The 21,364-nt window shown below is 42.8% G+C and overlaps 1 protein-coding gene across 1 annotated transcript in view; it reads right to left on the bottom strand.

Annotated features, from left to right (window-relative positions):
• Positions 1 to 21,056, bottom strand: part of LOC145403682 (43 kDa receptor-associated protein of the synapse) — a 52,285-nt gene extending 31,229 nt beyond the window's left edge. Inside the window, exons 1-2 of the mRNA XM_080275373.1 lie at positions 20,861 to 21,056; positions 1,566 to 1,628 (exon numbers count right to left, since the gene is read on the bottom strand). Coding sequence (XP_080131499.1) covers positions 1,566 to 1,628; positions 20,861 to 21,056 — 259 coding nt within the window. The remainder of the gene's footprint in view (positions 1 to 1,565; positions 1,629 to 20,860) is intronic.
• Between the last annotated feature and the right edge of the window lie 308 nt (positions 21,057 to 21,364).

Raw genomic sequence — 21,364 nt, 5'->3', positions numbered from 1 at the left:
TGTGAGTCGCTTTGGAGATTTAGTACCACGTTTTAGTGGTTTGATGCACATTATTCTCCTGTAGGTCGGGATTAAGATGATGTGAAGAACCTACTGATACCATTAACCTGTCCTCCTCAAAGTGAACGGATCTTGGCTGTCTCTTATTTTATCATTATTATTATTTTATTTATTTATTTATTTTTATTTTTTTGAGGGGACAATCTTGTGGGCTTCTGGTCTTTTGGTTCCTTCTTCCTTGCATAAAATGAATAAACAGATAAATAAATCGCAAAGGAAGGGATGTTACGAGTCTTCAGAATGACTCGAGACACAGCCCATAATACGAAATATATCCAGTCTCAACACACACGCAACTTCCCATAATAATTCTTTCGTTGGCTGGACAAGAAAAAGCAGATACAGTTTTGGAAAATGGTTAAAAAAAAAAAAAAATGAACGAGTCAGTACATACATCATTAACCCTTCTAATCAGGTGACGTATTATTCTCTATATATTTACCCTCCCTGGACGATTTCATTCAGCTGAACTCTTGGACTGGAGGGGTTGGCTGTAGCATTAATAAACCCCTTTAATCCAAGAGGCCTTTCCCTATCAGAATTTAAAAAAAAATCGTCTGGAAGCAGCAAAAATAATAAACACATCACTCAAAGCCCTGAGGAAACACACACACACACACACACACACACACACACACACACACACACACACACACACACACACACACACACACACACACACACACACACACACACACACACAATAAACACATCACTCAAAGCCCTGAGGAAAAACACACACACACACACACACACACACACACACACACACACACACACACACACACACACACACACACACACCAAAAAGGCAACACTGATATCACAAAATGCACAAATAACACAGATAATTCCTTCAATATTTACATTCATTGGATTATTTTGCATTCATTATACGTCAACAGCGAAAAAATGAATACAATGATTTTAATATGACAAGAAAATATATTGAGGCAAGCATCCTGGCGGGCAAGGGTGAGGGGTGTATGAAAACGGGAGGAAAGGGTGTTTTGATGACGTCACACACCTCCCTCGGCGGCCATATTGGATTGCAAGCTAAGGAGAGCCAATAGCAATAACAGTGAACACGGGTAACACTAAACACCACGATCACGGAATGTTCATGGGACTCTCTCTCTCTCTCTCTCTCTCTCTCTCTCTCTCTCTCTCCAGAAGTCGGGTATCAACATTATTTTTCACACTTTAAACACAAGAAATCATCTGTTCAGTCGAAACATTTTATATATTGTATTTTTTGGACATCTTTAGACTATTAAATTTAACTTATAATTATCGAATTGAAGAAACTGGATTAAACATTTAGTTATTATATTTATCGTTTGTGTTTAATTTTATATTTACCTTTTGCTTAATTTTGTATGCATGATATTTTTACGAGTGCTTTAAATCCATTATGGCGGACAGGAGAGGTGAGGGGAGTGGGGAGTACGAGGTGAGGGTTTGGGAGTGAGGGGTGAGGGGTGGGGGGTGCAGGGTCCACTCACCAGGGATACTGACTGTAGACCGTGAGGGGAAATAGTCGCTGGCACCCATAGCGGCAGAGAGACCTAGAAGGAAGGGGTGGTACAGAGAAGGGGGTGTGGGGGTGTAGGGGGGTTACAAAGACCACAAGAAATACATGAAAGTTACTGGGAGCACAAGAAATTATATGTATGGTGAGGAGAGTTATTAAGAAAACAAGAAATTATATATATGATGGAGAGAGTTACAGAGATCACAGGAGATTATGTGTATTAGTGGAAGAAATGAAAGTTGCGGTCAGTTGTTTATTCATTGTCTCAAACTGTCTCGAAATTAAAAGAGTCGAAGGGGCCAAGCTACAGAGATGGAGTGACGGGGTTGGGTTACTGAAGGGAGTTACAGATAGCACAAGAAATTATTTAGGACAAAGATGGTTACAGGAAGCACAAGAGATTTTATAAACAGTGAAAAATATATTGTATTGTTCAGGGTCAATTTCACTGTCTCAAAATCGTCTCGAAGGTGTGTCGAAACCTCAGGAGTCCATGGGTTACAGGGAGAGGGTGAAGGGATGAGGGATTGAGGGGGGCGTTGCAGAGAGCACAAGAGATTATATAGTGACGGAAAGTGTACAGTTTGAGTCAAGTACTCTGTCTCAAACAGTGTCAAAACGTAAGAGTTTGGTGGGGTTAAAGTACCGAGAAGAGGTGAAGGGCTGGGGATATGTGAGGGAGTTAGACAGAGCAGAGATTTTATTTATATGGATTGTGGAAGCGAATCTTACTGTTTCTTTACCGTCTTGAAACTGTCTCGAAACTTAAACAGGTTGAGGTTTATTTGGAGGGTTTGAAGGGGTCAGGAGGAAATGAGGCAAGGTGTTAGAAGACAGCCATTTTTTTTTTTTTTTTTTAATACAAATAGTGAAAGTGAAACATGTACAGTCAATCAGTCTTTTCCATTGTCTCGAAACTGCTTTGAAACTGTGTGGATGCATGGAGAAACTAAACACCTTTAACCCTAGTGCATCATTTCTGTTTTGGTCTTACTCTTTCCTGACGATAATAGCTTAGAGGAGACGTATTAGAGCTACTGTGCATAATGAAGGCTGTCTCTTATACCTCCATTACCAAAAATCTTTCTGACCCTGAGTAGTATCGACTGGTGAGAGTAAAAAAGAAAGAAAATAAACAGTCGTATTCAAGGGGTTAAGGATTGTAAGTGAGTAGCGAGGGGTGGAGGGAGAAATGGTATAAGGGAGAGTCAAGCAAGAGATCATATATGAAAAAGAGTTATAAGGAATGCAAGTTATTATATATTATTGGCTGTGAAAGTGATTGATGTACTTGTTGGTAGGGTCATGTTAAATTGAAATGTCAGGTGTTCATTTTTTAAGTATTTCTTGTGTCACACCTGTTACTCAAGCACATAGCAAGGTCATTTACTAGGTCATGTATAATTGCGATCAGAAATATTGCCACACTTTTTAGTCAGTTATGAACCTTTTACAGAATGTTCAGAAACTATTACTAGACTCCGAAGATGACGTTGCTAGGTTTCGGAAGTCATTGCTCACCGTCTCATAATTTATTGTGTTGAAGTGCATCGGTATTTATGTCCTCGTATTACCGAAGGACCACATACTCGTCAGTGCTGGCATAACTTTTTCGCTGCCGTGGACGCATTTAAGTAGTTTAGTTAAGTACAGTTAGGTTCATCAGATCAGGTTAGGTCGTCTGCTTTTTCAGGTCAAGTCAGGCCAGGTCATGTGCAGAACACGAAAATAATATCACAGGTTGTCGGGTCGCAGAACAAGTCAGGGCACAGAACGACAAGTAGCACAGGTCAGATGAGGTCACGGGACAAGATATAATAATCAAAGGTCACACAAACATTATATATCATAGGTCACAAAGCAGGAGACATCACAGGTCACGTCAGGTCACAGCTAGAATTATCAGAGGTCAGGTCAGATTATAGATTAAAGGAGGTCATATAAGTTAGATAAAACATAATATAATACACATAAATAAATAAGTTATAGAGATAATGGAGATAAAGGAAGTATGGGACCATGGGGTGATGGGGTTGTATGTCCGCCGAGAAAGGGAAGGAGGGGCTGTGTGTATTTTGGTCGTGTACATATCTGATTGGGAGGTACGTACACATACTGTAGGTACACATGTATAGGTGGGTGGATGAAAGGAAGGTGGGGTAGTTTTATATACGGTGTGTGTGTGTGTGTGTGTGTGTGTGTGTGTGTGTGTGTGTGTGTGTGTGTGTGTGTGTGTGTGTGTGTGTGTGTGTGTGTGTGTGTTTATCCTGTCCCAGTATCAGTGTGAATGATAACCATAGTGTTTCCCATTAAAAATACATTCGTGGCTTCATAAATCCTTCCTTGTTTCGTCACCTTTCCAAAATATTACGTTCGGGATGCAACCCTATTTATGCAAATGAAGGGGTGTTATTATTATTATTATTATTATTATTATTGAGCTTGGAATTGTGATCATTCTTTTTTTTTTTTTTCCTCGTCACCTCACCTCACCTCACCCCACCCCATCCCACTTCACTTCATTGCCTGCGGGGATGGTACTAAATATAGACAACGACGCATAGAACAAATATCCCCAAGCTCACTCAGTATATTAAATGCTGTTAAAAAACATACATTATAATCATACTCGTTTATCATTTATCTATCCGTCAGTACATTTATGTCTTTTAAAACCAGGACGTGTTTTGATCTTGTTTTATACCAGTTTTGATGCGTAAAATTTCCACACATATAGAGTAGAGCTTGGCATTGATCGGTCACTGTGTACGGTACTGGACACACACACACACACACACACACACACACACACACACACACACACACACACACACACACACACACACACACACACCGCCTCTATATCAGCCTTAGAATCTCACCTCTTCTCGCCTCTACCTTCCTGTTAAGTACTTCTCCATTTCCTCCCTTACCTCCCCCCTCCATCCCTCTTCCTCCCCCTCCCCTTCCCCCTCCTTCACCTCTTACGGTTTTATAGCGCCCATTAGTAGCCCCCCCCTCTCTCTCTCTCTCTCTCTCTCTCTCTCTCTCTCTCTCTCTCTCTCTCTCTCTCTCTCTCCTGTATAGAGGCCGAAGACTCTATCCTGCTTTAACTGATAGGAGGGAGGGATGGAGGGAGGTAAGGGAGGAGGGAGAGAGGGGGGGGAGGAAAGTAGGGAGGGAGGGAGAGAATGTACAGCAAGGAGGAGGTAATCGAAAGAGGGAGAGGAAGGTGCTGGAAGGAGGGAGAGAGGGAAGGGGGAAAGAAGAAGAAGCAGAAGAAGAAGAATGAGCTGGAGAAGAAAGAAGGGATAATAACTATGGATTATTATGAGAAAGAAGACGAAGAATATGATGAGAGAGAGAGAGAGAGAGAGAGAGAGAGAGTGATTTAGTCTTTCCTCAGTCACATTAATAACCGAAGCTGGGAAAACTATGCTATATAATTAACTAAAGTGGTTATGTGGTAATTATAGCAGTGAGTGTAATGCCCTCTGCTAGGTGCCGACGAACACCATCCACTCGCCTGATGTAGTGCTAATTTCAGGTGACTCCATATTAAGGGCCAAGCCAAGTGTTTCCCTGTAATCTAGGTACTCGTTAAGCCAGTAGTGGGTGCCTGGTGGTCTGGTGGGTCACGGCGCTTGTCTGATGGCTTGAGACGATGGTTGGATGGCTTAAGATGATGGTTTGATGGCTTAAGATGATGGTTTGATGGCTTAAGACGATGGTTTGATGGCTTAAGACGATGGTTTGATGGCTTAAGACGATTGTTTGATGGCTTAAGACGATTGTTTGGCTTATCATCATCATCATCATTATTCCTCAGCATTAAAAAAAAAATAAAATGGAAGTTTTGGACGAAGTAGAATCATGTGGGCAGAGTATTCGGATTTATTTATTCATTTATTTATTTATATTTTTTGCGCCATTGCCCGCTAATCCTCACGTGAATCCGGCCCTTAGCAGCGTCAATCCGGATTCAGAAACACTCGATCTGATGCACTCTACGAACGCAAAGGGGAGGGAGGGTGAAAGCGGGTTGATTGGCATTTTATTTTATGTTATTTATATACCCGCCTATCTCTCTATCTGTTTATCTGTCTCTCTGTCTGTCTATCTATCCATCCATCCATCCATCCACCTATGTATGTATCTATCTGTCTATCCATCCATCCATCCATCCATCCATCCACCCACCCACCCACCCACCCATCCATCCATTCACCCATCCACCCATCCATCAGTCTATCTGTCCATCCAGCTGTCTGTCTGTCTATCCATCCATCCATCCATCTATCCATCCATCCATCCATCTATCTATCTTTCTATCTATCTTAAAAATCCTTCCATCCATCTCCATAACTGTATCTGTCTATTTATCTGTCTGTGTACCTACCGATCTATCTGTCTGTCTATATATCTATCTGTCTATTTATCAATCTATCTATCTATCTGTCTGTATTTTTCTTCTGTATCTTGACCACCAATTCTTAAATATATATAAAAAGATAAATTCAAGTTTGAAAAATTTAGGTAATCCGATTATTTCTTTTTCTTTTTTCTTTTTCTTTTTTTTTGTCATTTCATATTCCCCCAGAAATTTTGGAATATATATAAAAGCGAGAATTTGAGTTTCCTATAATCTCTCTCTCTCTCTCTCTCTCTCTCTCTCTCTCTCTCTCTCTCTCTCTCAGCAATTCGACTACAATTTTAGGTTGAAAAATTTATTAATCTTTTTTTTTTTAATCTGTATTCCGTCTGATGATTTTAGAATATATATCTTTACGTGTCGGTCTGTGTGTGTGTGTGTGTGTGTGTGTGTGTGTGTGTGTGTGTGTGTGTGTGTGTGTGTGTGTGTGTGTGTGTGTGAGAGAGAGAGAGAGAGAGAGATGGAATCAAGAGCACCATATCCCACTGGACATTACGGTACTAAAATTATTTCGGTTCACTGGGCGGAAAAGACTCTCGCTCTCTCTCTCTCTCTCTCTCTCTCTGACTCCCTCCTCCTCATCAGGCTTAAAGTTGACCAGGTGTCAGAGAGAGAGAGAGAGAGAGATGTTGTGTGGTATATATGAAGCTCATCCATAGGGAGAAATACCACCATACCACCTATTCCAACTCCAGTTCCCATCCATACCCATTCTTTCTCCCCACCCCCACTCCCTCACTACTGCACCCCCTCGCCACCCCTTTCCCCAGTCCCATCCCTCACCCATTTTTACCCTTTCTTCTCCCCCCTTCACTGGTCACCACCCCTCCCCCTTACCACCCCTCTCCCTCGTCTCCTTTTCCTCACCTCCCCTCTCCCTCTCCACCCCTCCTCCTCCTCCTCACTACTTCTTCCCCCTCACTTCTCCTATGCACTTCTCCATCATTTTCTCTCCCCAAAACCATTCCTCATTCATGCTCAACTTTCCTTCCCTCCCCGCCCACCCAACTCCTCCCTTCCTCCATCCCACTCACCCATCCCTCCTTCCCACCAATCCCACCCCCAATTCTCACCCCCCTCACCTCCTGCCCTCCTCCTTCCCCATCCCCTCTCCCCTTCCTCCCCTTCCCTCCCCTCCCTTCCTCATCTTCCCTCCCCCTGTCTAGTTGGAGGAGTTTAGAAGGACGAGTGAGAGCACACACAAGTTCGCGTCTTTGTCCCTCCTCATGAACAAACTTGACTTACTGTGTGTGTGTGTGTGTGTGTGTGTGTGTGTGTGTGTGTGTGTGTGTGTGTGTGTGTAACTTCTGTTGGATAGGTACATTTTTTCGGCATTTTCTAAGACAAGGTCTTTCTGAAATTTTCCCAATTTCCCTGAGCATCTAGAGAGAAAGAGAGAGAGAGAGAGAGAGAGAGAGAGAGAGAGAGAGAGAGCATCCCGTACCTGGATATGTCGAGTTAGTGAAATCTGGGTAGGGTTTTCCGTAGAGTTTAGGCGCATCCCCCCCCCCGTATTAAAACTTCGGTCATTAATTAAAGTATTCTCTCTCTCTCTCTCTCTCTCTCTATCTATCTATCTATCTATCTATCTATCTCTATCTCTATCTCTCTCAAGAGAAGTATGTGCGAGTGTGTGGTCTTTTTAATTTATAGGTGGCTTGGTGCTGGAAGTTTGCTCTCTAATTGCATTGCTGTCTCACCCGCGCACGCACACGCACGTACTCATGCATAGGTAAAGAAGTACACACGGTCACACTTACACACACGTACGTAGTCTCTCTCTCTCTCTCTCTCTCTCTCTCTCTCTTTCTTTCTCTCTCTCTCTCTCTCTCTCTCTCTCTCTCTCTCTCTCTCTCTCTCTCTCTCTCACACACACACACACACACACACACACACACGGCCAAGGACAATAAAATTAGGGAAGGTCCTTGTGTAAGAAGATAATGTAAAAATATATCTGTACGTGAGGTGTCTTGGAAGGAGGGGCAGAGGTAGACCAAGACGTTACTGATGTGTGTGTGTGTGTGTGTGTGTGTGTGTGTGAGGAGGGGTCGTTACTTAGTAGGGACACATACTGAGGAGTTTTTTTTCGTGTCTACTGCTCGATACGGTATAAAGAAATAGAGATAGGTAGGTCGATCGATAGATGGATAGATAGATAAATAGATAGGTATAGATGATAGATAGATAAATAGATATACACTCCAATCTTCACAGCGTCAAGTAGTTCAGATAGCCTTAGAAATAAATAGTAGCCCTGAGTAGCTCTTAGAAATATTATTGTGTCCAAGGTAATACAGAAGGTCATTAGTCCCAGTGGTACAGTTGCCCTGGTAGTACATATAGCCCTGGGTAGTACATATAGCCCTGGGTAGTACATGTAGCCCTGGGTTGTAGTACACGTAGCCCTGGGTAGCACATGTACAGTAGTCGTGGGTAGTACATGCAGTCTTAGGTAGCACATGTAGCCCCAGGTAGTCTGGACATAGCACTCAGGTAGCGGTCTCTCCTCTCTCCTTTAAAGACTTGGGTGAGTTGCCTAATGGTGGCCCCCGTCCCCCCTTCTCCCTCCTCCTCCTCCCCCCTCTCCATCCTCCTCCCCCTCCCCCTCCTTACCCTCTCCCCCATCCTGTTTCCTCACTCATCCTCCCTCTCCCCCTTCATTCAGTCTTTCTTCCTCTTCCCTTCTCTCACTTCCTCTTCCCCTCTCCTTCCTCCCACCCTCTCTTCCTTCTCCCCCTCTTCTTCCTCCTGCCATCTCTTCCTCCTTCCCTCTCTCCCTCCTTCCCCCTCGTTTCCCCTCCACTTCATCCTCCTCTGTCTTGTCTCACTCCGTCATTCAATTTTCCTCCCCTCACCCTCCGCGTCTCCTCCTCATCCCCGTGTCTTCGTTCTCTCTCTCTCTCTCTCTCTCTCTCTCTCTCTCTCTCTCTTTCTCTTCCCTCCTTTCCTCCTCCTCCTGCCTCTCTTTTTAGTTCCTATTGGTACCCCTTCCTTGCCTTCACCTACTCCCTATTGCCCTCCCCCACCCCTTCTTTTCTTCTCCCTTTTTCCCCTCCCCCTCACCTCCACTTTCATTCCCCTCCACTCCAATCCCCCTCTCCTTTCCCTCCCCCTCCCAATGTCCCTCCCCCTCCCAACCTTCCCCCTCCCCCTCCAATCCTTACCCCCTCCCCATCCCTGTAACCTCACTCCCTCATTCAGTATTCCTCCCTGTTCCCTCTCCCCCTTTTCCCTTCCACCTCCCTCCCTCCCCTCCCCTCCCCTCCCCTCCCCTCCCTCTTGTTAACTTCCACCCTTTCCTCTTCTCAGTTTCTTTCACTCTCATTCTTCCTTCCATTCTGATTTTTTCTCTCATTTTCCCATTTCCCTTCAATTTTACTTCCTTTAATCTCTCTCTCTCTCTCTCTCTCTCTCTCCATTTTTCATATCTCACCATCTCACATTTTCCCCTCATCCTTCCTTCCTTTCTCCCATCTTTTTCTCACACTGCCTTCCTTTCTTAAATTTTTCCTCCTCCTTCCCTCCTCTTCTCCCTCTGTCCTTTTCTCCCTCCTTTCCCCTCATCCTTCCTTCCTTCCATTCCTTCCTTCCTTCATTCATTCATACATACATTCTTGTCTCATCTGTCATTCCCTCTTTCCTCCCTCCCTCCCTCTCTCTTTTTCCTCCCATTTTCTTCCTTGCTACCTTCCATCCTCCCTCCCTTCCTTCATTCACTCGTTCGTTTATTTGTTCATGCTTTTATATCCTCCGTCCCTCCCTCCCTCCCCAGGTATAAATCTCTCCCTCTCTCCTAATGATCCCTCTCTCACTTCTCCCTCACCATTTGTCATCTACTGTCTCATCTCCCTCTCTCTCTCTCTCTCTCTCTCTCTCTCTCTCTCTCTCTCTCTCTCTCTCACTTTTTCTCTCTCTAAACCTGTCCCATCAGTTTTTCAGTCCTCCTCCTCCTCCTCCTCCTCAAATGATTAAGAGTTCGATTTATGACAGTTAAAAAGAATATAAAAGAGAAAAATGTATACAGAAGAGAAAGGAGAATTATTGATAATGTATGGAATAAAATGAGAGAGAGAGAGAGAGAGAGAGAGAGAGAGAGAGAGAGAGAGAGGAGGGGGGGAGCGAGGCGCGAAGAAAATAAAAGAAGGAATGTGAATGGAATCAAGGAAAGGTATATTACGAGAGAGAGAGAGAGAGAGAGAGAGAGAGAGAGGAGGGGGGGAGCGAGGCGCGAAGAAAATAAAAGAAGGAATGTGAATGGAATCAAGGAAAGGTATATTACGAGAGAGAGAGAGAGAGAGAGAGAGAGAGAGAGAGAGAGAGAGAGAGAGAGAGAGAGAGAGAGAGAGAGAGAGCAACACAAGTCAAGACTGCCACCACGCCTCGGGACATATTTTCCAGGCGTCGAAATATTGTGTCGACTGGCTTAACGAGGTAAACAAACTCTCTCTCTCTCTCTCTCTCTCTCTCTCTCTCAGGCGCCAAGCACATTATGGAAGAGGCCCACATTAGGTGAGTCAGTGCATTTCGCTCACACCGTCGAAACGTTTTGACACCAACGAAATGGAAAGGAAAATCACAGACCTTTTCGTTCAAGCCGAAAATTTTACCATGAAAAACGGAAAAGAATTTAAAAAGTACCAGATGTTTTTTATTCATGGTGGAAATTTGTGACGAAATATTATGAAAGCTAAACGTTTCTCAGTTAATTTCGTGCAAGATGGAGAATTTACGAGGAAAAAAAAAAAGGAAGGCTAGTATAAATATGAAAAAATCGATAACTTATGCTGCCTTTTAAGATTATGTATTTTGTATTAACTTTTTTTAAATTTTCTTAATTTTCAGTATTTAATATTATTTTATTTTATTTTATTTTATTTATTTTGTTTTTTATTAATTCATATTGTTTATTGTATTTTTTCAATTATTTTATTTTATCTAATTTTCTTCATCTTCTGGCTGGCTTCTCGTAGTGATGAGGTTGATAAAGCCAAAACTCACTATGTACCTATGTCTTTTTCCAAACTCTGTGCCAAAACAACTAATCATATCTTGTGGTATACTCCTTATACTCTAACCTGGCCAAAAATCAACATCTCTCCATCTTTACTGTTGAGCTATAACAATAGATTAATGCTGAAATATGGTGCTAGTCATGAAGAAGTGCTATGGAAAGGATGTGGCGTCGTAATGTCTTTTTCTGCCACTGGGCATCGTGACATAAACTGCAAAAGGACGAAAATCTGGGCCAAGTTAGGGTGAAAGGAGTATAGCAAGAAAAAACTAGAATAAACATTGATTAAGGCTTCTATTCTCGTTGGTAAAGGAATCTCCCTAAGACCTTTTCCTAAGCGATTTATTTTGTTTATTCCACCTGATGTCCTATTCTGTGTTACCCATCTTCTTCTAACGTCATCATAATCTGCATAAATAACGTACAAAAGGAAATTAACTGGTCGTATCCAAAAATAAATCGCTAAGTAAGAGATGCTAGGGTGCCTCCTCGGGGTGAAGACTAGCAAATTATTTTTCCATTAGCTCGAAGGAAAATGGCCCTGAGCGAAATATTCTGGACACCGAAGAGTTAATTAAAAAAAAATCCAGGCACATTGGCATTTTTCAGGCCTCCGGGAAGCTGAATATTTAACCATACTTGGCTTTTTTTTTTTGAGGTATTGGGACCGAAAAAGGAAAAAAAAAAAAAATGTCGAAACAGAAGAGGAGAATTTATTATTATTATGGTCGGTGATTATAATGGTGGGTGGCTATTATTATTATTTTTTTTTTAATTGTGTTTTTATTATTATAGTGATTTTTGTATTAATGGTATTTTCTTCCTTACCTCCTCCTCCTCCTCCTCCTCCTCCTCCTTCTTTTCATCTTCTTCCTCTTCTTCTTCTTCCTTCTTTTTCTTTTTCTTCATATTATTATTATTATTATTATTATTATTATTATTATTATCATTATTATTATCATCATCATCATCATCATATTACCATCATCATCATCATCATCATCATCATCATCATCATCATATTACCATCATCACCATCATCATCATCATCATCATCATCATATTACCATCATCATCATCATCATCATAACAGCCTTCCCCCATCATCCCTTCTTCCCACCCGCCGGAACGAAGCATTCTGGAAACATACGATATCCGGCGAAGGGTTGTGTGAGTTTAATATTACGTATGCAGATATGAGATGTTTATGAATGGTGGTGGTAATGGTGGTAGTGGTGGTGGTGGTAGGCCCGCGATGGTGGTAGTGGCAGGAAATGGTGATGGTAGTGGTTGATAAGGGGCGGGGCAGGATGGATGGTGATGATGTTGGTAGTTGTGGTGGTGGTGGTGGTGGTTGTTGTGTGGTAATGGTGGGGATGGTGGTTGTTGTTGGTGGTGGGGAGGGGGATTGTGGTGGTGGTGGTGGTTTTAATGGTGGTGATGATGATGGTAGTTGTGGTGGTTGTATTGGCGGTAGTTATGTGGTAATGATGGCGACGTTGCTGGTAGCTGTGGTGGTTAATTGTGATGATAGTTGACGTGGTGGTTGTGGTTATGATGGTAGTGATGATTGTGGTGGTGGTGGTTGTTATGATAGTGATGATGATGATGATGATGATGGTCTAATGCTTCTGATGAAAATGAAGTTGAATATGATTATAATGAGAATGAAGATGGTGGTTAGATTATGATAAATGGATAGCCTATGGTAGTGGTTGATTGTAGAAATAGTAAACAATGTACATATGTCTCTCTCTCTCTCTCTCTCTCTCTCTCTGTGCGTGCGTGTGTGTGTGTGTGGGGGGGGGTCATAAAACTCTACGGTGGTAGCCTCCCAGGTTTCATTTACTTGTTCATCCCCGAACATTACATCCCTTTACAAAGTGTTTAATCTCTCTCTCTCTCTCTCTCTCTCTCTCTCTCTCTCTCTCACCAGGCAATATTTCCGTCGGCAGGTAAGCCAGGGCAGAGAGCGGCTCCTATTGGCTGAGAGGACCTGCACCCCAGCCAATCAGAGGCCAGGCAGAATGAGATTGGGACCAGGAGGTAAGTACGAAAATTTTGGGGGGAAATGCGGAAAATTATTGGGGAAATATTGGGAAAATGGGGAAATTGATGAGGAAAATACAGAAGAATATTGAGGAAAATGGGGAAAATTATTGGGAAAGATGGCGAAAATGATCGAGGAAATTGTTTGGGAAAAGTGAAAATTTATTGGGGATAATGGGGAAAATTATTGAGGGAATTGGCGAAATTATTGGGGAAACTGTAGGGAAATTGGGGATATGTGGGAAGCAGTAGGGAAATATTGGGAAGAAAAGTTGGGGAAATCGGGGCATGATTAGGGGGAAAGTACAGTACGCTGGGGATAAATGGGGAATGAGAAGGGAAAGCTGGGGAGATTAAGAGAGAGAGAGAGAAATGTAAAGATGAGAATTGAATATAATATGCATATAAACTGGGAATGATATGAGTAAAGAATGGAGGTAGGAAATAACTGGAGGAAGAGGAGGTGGAGGAGGAAGAATAAAAAAAAAAGGAGGAGGAGGAGGGAAAAGAAGAAGGAGGAGGAGGAGAGGGAAAAAGAAGAAAAAGGGGGATATTGTGAAGAATAAGATAATATGCCTAAGTAGACGAAAATGAAGATGATGATGGTTGTGATAATGAAGATGATGATGATGATAATGAAGATGTTGAAGAAAAACTACCGAAAGAGTAAAGGCGAGAGAGAGCAAGCCACCAAAACCTCGAACGAAAGAAGAGCCAACGAAGACAAGAGAAAAAAGTGAAAAAATGGCTGAGAAAAAGAGCAAACTTCACAAGCTTTTTAATCTCAAGGAGAAGTTTAAGAAAATTAGGCAAAATGAAGTTAACTCTGGCCAGTTTTCACGATGAGGAGAGTCAGGTGGAAGGTACCCAAAAGGTCTCTCCGTGATTTTAAAACGGTCTCTCCATATGACTTCCTGCTTGCCGGCATCAGATGATTTTATTCAGATTAGGACAAAATATTAGCACGGAAAAAAAAAAAGTCATTGAGGGAGGCTAAGGAGACGTAAATAACACAGGTGAATGATGAGAGAGAGAGAGAGAGAGAGAGAGAGAGAGAGAGAGAGAGAGAGAGAGAGACGAAGGAAGGGTAGCTATAAGAGTAAGTGACACCTGGCACGTGAGCACCGTAGAGTTTAATGACCCCTTTGTTAAATTATTGAAGGGAAAATAAGACGTCATTACACTGAAAGGGGTTAAGCAGACATAAATAATACAGGTGAATAATACGAGAGAGAGAGAGAGAGAGAGAGAGAGAGAGAGAGAGAGATTTCCAAGCCTGCTGGGAAACGACCCATGGGTTATATAATTTGGTAATTGATAATGAGATACAAATATCGTAGTAAGATAATGAATGCAATTGCGTTAATCATTTTAGTGTAATGTAACAATGTAACATGACAATGACGCGGTTTGATGATGATGATGGTGATAATGACGAGAAAGAGGGAAGGAAATGGAATATAAAAGATAAGAAAAGAAAATGAAATTTTAAAATGAGATAGATAGATAGATAGACAGGTAGAAAAAGAGAGAGAGAGAGAGAGAGAGAGAGAGAGAGAGAGAGTAGGCAATGTAACTGCACCATTAGGAGGAGACATGGAAATGGGAGGGAAGGAGTGTGTGAGGAGGGAACATTGAGAGCAAGGGCAGAGTTGCTGGAGAGAAAGAGAGAGAGAGAGAGAGAGAGAGGAAGGGTTGCTATTACAGAGTAAGTGAAACTTGGCATGTCAGCACCGTAGAGTTTTAAGTATATACCCCACACGCGCACCCTTCCTTACAAATCTAGTGTCATATACATAAGAGAAATCGAATTATTTTTGTAACCCTTCATAGCACTGCCTCTCCTTTAGTATTGCCCTTTCTTTACATGGGGATACCTGAACTGCACACCGTATTCAAAGTGAGGTCTTACTAGTTTTGTTTATGGCCGTATTATACTGTAACATTGCAATTCAATGAGTAGATTTGGTTAATGAGTTCAAGTGTTGTGTCTGTGTTCTCGGCTGCCTCGTTGATCTGATGGTAAAGTTCCTGAATGTATGAAACTATTATTTTAAGGTCTTTGATATATGGATTTTTTTTTTTTTTTTAATGCTTTATGTTTTAGTGTATGATTTTTTTTAAATTAACGTCTACGTACTTAACATATTTTATTTTGACTAGATTATGATGATGATGATGATGATGATTGTTATTATTATTATTATTATTATTATTATTATTATTGCTGACTGGGCTTGATAGTATGTCACATTTCACTATATTGATTATTATTATTTTATTGTACTTCTGTTGTAAGAGAGAGAGAGAGAGAGAAAGAGAATGGAGTTCCGATGGAGGGATGGCGAGAGAGAGAGGCTGGATGGAGGTGCGCTTGTCGATAGTAATTGTTCTTAATTGAGTACGAGACACAGGAAGAGAGAGAGAGAGAGAGAGAGAGAGAGAGAGAGAGAGAGAGAGAGAGAGAAATGGTGTTATTATTAGCTGTCAGTGAGTGAATTGATGTCAGTGATAGGTCAGGCCCGTTTACAGCAGCGCATCCGGAGGTCAAGTAGTCTCTTATTTTATGTGTCTGATTCAGGATATAGATTAGACGGTCTGTTACCTAAGACCCAGCATTCCTTCTTCCTGCCACACGCCTTCACATATCACCCCTTTGACTCCAATACCTACCGTCGGTACTGAATACTTCATTTTTATTTATTCCTGTGTAGTGTGTGTGTGTGTGTGTGTGTGTGTGTGTGTGTGTGTGTGTGTGTGCTTGCTGTCTGCGTTCTATATTTACTTTCTCCCATCTTCCTCACTTCCTTTTCTCCCTTCCTCGCGTCTTCCTCGCCTCCCTCCATCCCATTTCCGTTCCTCCCTAATTTTCTTTTATTTATCCATTTTTCTCTCATTCTTCCTTTCTCCCTCCCTACTTCCCTGTCTTCCTCCTTCCTTTTCCTCCTCTGTCCCTCCCTTTCCCCTCCTCCTCCCTCCTCCTTCCCATTATCCTCCCCTCCCTTCCTACCTCCCTTATTCTCTCTCTCTCTCTCTCTCTCTCTCTCTCTCTCTCTCTCTCTCTCAACACCATCGATTTTATTTCAAATGTAATTATACTGTGCAAAGAGCAAAGCGACGGAGCTGGAGAGAGATAGAGAGAGAAGGGGGGGAGGCTGGAAGATTAAACAAAAAAAAGAAGGGTGGAATAAAATCAAAGGAATTCTCTCTCTCTCTCTCTCTCTCCCTCCAAAACTCTACGGTCCTAGCTCGCATTATTTCACTTATTAAACCTTTCCCTCTCCTCTTCGTTTCTCCTCAGTCATTTTATACTCGTCCCAGCATTCCTCTCTCTCTCTCTCTCTCTCTCTCTCTCTCTCTCTCTCTCTCTCTCTCTCTCTCTCTCTCTCTCTCTCTCTCTCTCACTCTCTCTCTCTCTCTCTCTCTCTCTCTCTCTCTCTCTCTGTGTGTGGGTAATCCGCTCTCTCTCCCCGGGTCTGGTGCACCTGTCTCCGCCTCCCACACCTGTCTGCCGGCCCCGGATAATCCCCTACCCCCCGGAAATGTGGTCCTCGGATTTTTCTTACGTGGCTTCTCTCTCTCTCTCTCTCTCTCTCTCTCTCTCTCTCTCTATCTATCTATCTATCTTTTTTATCATCTTTGGTATTGATTTATTCTCAGGCTTCTGTCCCTTCTTTCTCCTCCTTTCGTCTTTTCTTTCTCCTCATTCTTTTTTAAGGGGTAATATTTTTTTTCTGTTTCTTCCTGTTTTTTATTCCTTTCCTTCCTTATATCTCCTCCTCCTCCTCCTCCTCCTCCTCCTCCTCCTCCTTCCCCTCCCCCTCCCTCTCCTCCTCCTCCTCCTCCTCCTCCTCCTCGATCTCCTTCTCATCATCATCATCATTTCTTCCATCCTTTTAAAATCTTTCACGCTTTTCCATATTCAGTTTTTCTCATTTTCCCGCCCCCCCCTCTCTCTCTCTCTTCCTTTTTTCACGACCGGTTCCCTAATCTAAGTTTACGCCATCTTAATTCCACCGTAAACATGCCCTTCATCATTATTATTCATATTTTTTCACCGTCCATGAACGAAGCACATTCCACATTCTTCGTTCTTTTCTCCCTCGCTCCTTATTTATCCTCAGTTCTCCTCGTCTTCTTTTTTCACCTTTATCATTCTTTTCCTGTGTCTGCCGCCCTCTCTTCGTATTTCTCACATCTATCCTGTCACTTTTTATTCTTCTTCTTTCCTTCTCAGGTGACTTTTCATCGAGTATCAAGCCTAATGGTTTCCTGTAAGCCAGGAAACCATTTACAACGCCGGGTGGTAATCATATAACCAACCCATTCGTGTTCCTTATGTGTCAACAAGTAGGTTGGCGGAGGGTTAGTGCCTCCGTAAAATAACTAACTCAAACGGTATACGGGATTGTGGCGCCTGGCTATAGGTAGATAGATTGATTGATTGATAGATATATTGCCTCTTCTCGCCTGGTTTAATTTACCTCTTGAAACTTACTCCAAAATCCCGGATGTAAACACAGGTAAAAAGTATCGTTCCGCATGCACCCCAACTCTGTAAAGTATTGTCGTTCTTTTTTTTTTTGCACTCGCGTTGCCTCCGTCATTAATCAGCCATGTCTTTCGCATTTTAGGCCTCGTGTTAGGGATGATATACTGGGCATATTTTTCTCCGTGCTGGAAAAAATATGCAAATAAAAAAAGGTGTTTGTCTTCCCCTGGGTGACATGGTGCCAAAACTTTGCTTGGATGCGTTTGATTTAAGATTTTCTCCCTGACGTTCGTATATACCAGAAACTAGAGCAATTCCTCCCCCGCCCTCCTTCATTCCTTTCATGTACAGTCAGGCAAGCATTTATTTTCCTAGAGGCTCTTATCATTATATTCAGCTTGTGGAAAAACGAGGAATATAGTTATACGAAAAAATGGTGAAAGGACGAAATGAACTGCATTGCCCGCGCGCGACAGATGCCTGGATTTCAGAGGCGATATTTATAGCCTTTTCTTTCTCTCTCTCTCTCTCTCTTTCTCTCTCTCACAGCTTATCGGTGGGTCATAAAACTCTACGGTGTTAGCTTGCCAGATTTCATTTACTCGGCCCTCGGACATAACATCCTTTTTCAGTGTTTAATCTCTCTCTCTCTCTCTCTCTCTCTCTCTCTCTCTCTCTCTCTCTCTCTCTCTCTCTCTCTCTCCACGGAATTTAATCGTGTTTATGCTCCTATTTCGTCGCCTTGCCTTCCGCCCGGGTAATGTGCGTCGGTTCCGCCATTTTTGCGTGTGAGTTTCGTCATTATAGCATTTTGTTTTCTGTGCATGTTTCGAGTTTTTTCTTTAGCTTTTTCTCATGGACATTTCTTCAGTGTGTGTGTGTGTGTGTGTGTGTGTGTGTGTGTGTGTTCTCGTTGGTTAAGGAAGCTCCCTAACACCTCTTCCTTACCGATTGATGTTCTTTTGTATTTTATTCATGCAGAGTATGGTGATATTAGAATGATTAAAAAAAAAAAAAAACTGCAGAGGACGGCAAGATATCATAAGGAGAAGAAATCGCTTAAGAAAAGGTGTTAGGGAGCATCCTGAACCGAATAGTGTACGAGCTTAGGTTTCTTCCTTTGTTTTAATTTATTTTATTGTATTTTATTTAGTTGAGATAGACATTTTATTACTGTGCGAAATGTCTAAAGTTCTGTTGCCTTAAGTTGGGCCAAATATTCGTCCTTTTGCAGCTCATTTCCCCTGGGCTCCGTGACAGACTAAGTCCCTATATCGATCCCATAGCACTGCTTCGTGACTAGCATCATGGTCGGGCGTTAGTGCATCGTAAAAAGAAAATCCCTTCGCTGCCATTGGACTCTCCTGAATAATGAAAAGATGTCCTAAAACAGCAAAAATAAAGCGAAAAAACACATAATCGTATCGTCGGGGTAATTTCTTCCTAAGATGTTCGTACGACGTTCCTAAGGTGTTTGTAAGATAATCGCAAGGTGTTCGTAAGATGTTCGTCAGGTGTTCGTAAGATGTTCGTCAGGTGTTCGTAAGATGTGTATAAGGTGTTCGTAAAGTATTCTTAAAGCGTTCGTAAAGTGCTCGTAAGGTGTGTGTGTAAGCTGCACCTGGAATCCAGTCCATACTTGTTTTAATTTGATGTTTAAATTGACTTCAGATTAAATTAGTGTATTGCGTTTTTTTTTACTGATAATTAAGTCCCAGGTAAATGGTTATAAGAGTAATATTTTTAAAATTTGGATGCCTGAAATAATGTTAAAAAATCAGTATAAGTCTTGTAAGGTGATATTTTACATTTTGGTAACTTTAAGTAATTTTAGAAGTATTATAAGAAGGTATAAGTGTTGTAAGGTGGTGTTTATTCTTTGGATGCCTTCAGTAATGTTAAAATTAATTATATCTATTGTCCTTCCTGAGAGAACAATAGCATTAATTTTAGACGGTGTAGAAGAAATTGTACCTTAAATAGTAATCTTAAAGTTTAATCCTTGCCAATGGAACTAATGTGGAAGCTGGTCTTATATTAACTAATTTTCTAGAGACAAGAATCTGTGTAGGGGATAATGGATAGCTTAGGGACAGGGACAGGTGTGGTTGTGAGTATTTGTGTGGGTGTGGGTTGTGGGTGGGTTGGTCTGGGAAAGGGATGTGGGTGAGGGTGTAAGTGTGGATGCAGGTGCGGTTGTGAGTATTTGTGTGGGTGTAGGTGTGGGGTGTGGGTGTGTTGGTCAGGGAAAGGGATGTGAGTGTGGGTATAATAGTGCATGCATTTGTGTGTGTAGGTGTGGGGTGTGGGTGTGTTAGTCTGGGAAAGGAGTGTGAGTGAGGGTGTAAGTGTGGATGCGGGTGTGGATGTATTTGCGTGGGTGTAGCTGTGGAGAATACCGAATCACCTGAGCTGAGTAACATCGTCTGGGAGTAGCAATAATGGGACTTAAAAGACGTTCTTGTACTGAAGGGATAATATACACAGTTTAGAAATCAAGTATTGTTTATATTTCTTCTATGTAGTGTATTTAAATTTTTCTGTGTGCGGGGGGGGAGAGGACTCAAACAAATTCCTAAAGAGTATAAATGAAATCTGAAAAAGGTTCAGGAAGGTCACGTCCAAATTCCGTGTGTGTGTGTGTGTGTGTTTTTTTTTTAATAGAGAGAGCGGACTACATCTACTCTTTTGCCGGTAGGATATTAGTCCAGGGTGTAGGTGTGGTGGTATTGTGGTATTAGGTGTAATGAAGGTGTGGTATTGTGGTGGTGTTGTGGTGTGGTAATGTGGTGGTGAAAGATGTGGTAGGGTACAGATGATGTAGTGGAGAGTGCAGGGGAGCAGAGATATAGTGGTGAGGGTGTGGTGGATGTGGAGTGATGTGGAAGTGGTCTGATGGAATGTTGGGGCTGAGAAGAATATAGAGAGGGATTGTAAGAGAGTGGAGATGTGGTGAAGAGTGTGGTGGTGGAGAGTATGGAGGGGTGTGTTGAAGAGTGTGGTGGTGGAGAGTATGGAGGGGTGTGGTGGGGGATGGTGCAGAGTATAGTGGGTGTGGTACTGAAGGTGTAGAGTTTTGTTTCTGTGCTTTGTGTGGTAGGGTGTGGGGGGTGCGACAGTGGTGGTGGTATGACAGGTGTGGATTAGGGTTTGTCATCAGGGGTGTGGGTTTGGAATCAGGGATGTGGTTATAAATGTGCGTTAAGATAGTGTGGAATGGAGTGTGGCATAAGGAATGTGGATGTGGGTGTGGATTAGGATGGGCCAGTTAGGGCCTACCTGGGAACGCCGCCGGTAGGGTGTATGCTGTGCGGGGCGGGGCGGCTGATGCTGGGCGGTCCACTGAGCTGGCCCGCTGGAAGGTCTGCCGTCGCCACTCTGCCTCCAGCCGCCGCTCCAGCTCCAGCTCTTCCGGCGCGGTGTCAGAGCGCTGCAGGGGAGCCCGGCGTGCTCTGGCAGGGCCCGCGCTCAGCATCTTGGTGGCTGAGGGGTTACACAGTGTTCAGCAGGGGCTACTCAGTGCTCAGCATCTTGACATTTTAGCAGATGAGGGGTTACGCACTGCTCAGCATGGTGGTGGCTGAGGGTTACTCATTGCTTAGGCATGATTGTGATGGGACGGTAGGGCCATGGTGGCCGCCAGGGGTTGGAGATGCTACCAGGTGGCCTACACACCTGGAATGCCACACACACCTGCCTTACTTTTGGCTCCCACACCTGGCTCAACTGCTGATCTCTTTTCCTGCTTAAACTTGTGCCTCACTTCTAGGCCCCCCAGTACCA

Source organism: Coenobita brevimanus, chromosome 61 (genome assembly GCF_032717465.1).
Source record: "Coenobita brevimanus isolate Jiangsu-jjx chromosome 61, ASM3271746v2, whole genome shotgun sequence".
Classification (NCBI taxonomy): Eukaryota; Metazoa; Arthropoda; class Malacostraca; order Decapoda; family Coenobitidae; genus Coenobita; species Coenobita brevimanus.
This window is presented reverse-complemented; position numbering and strand designations above follow the sequence as displayed.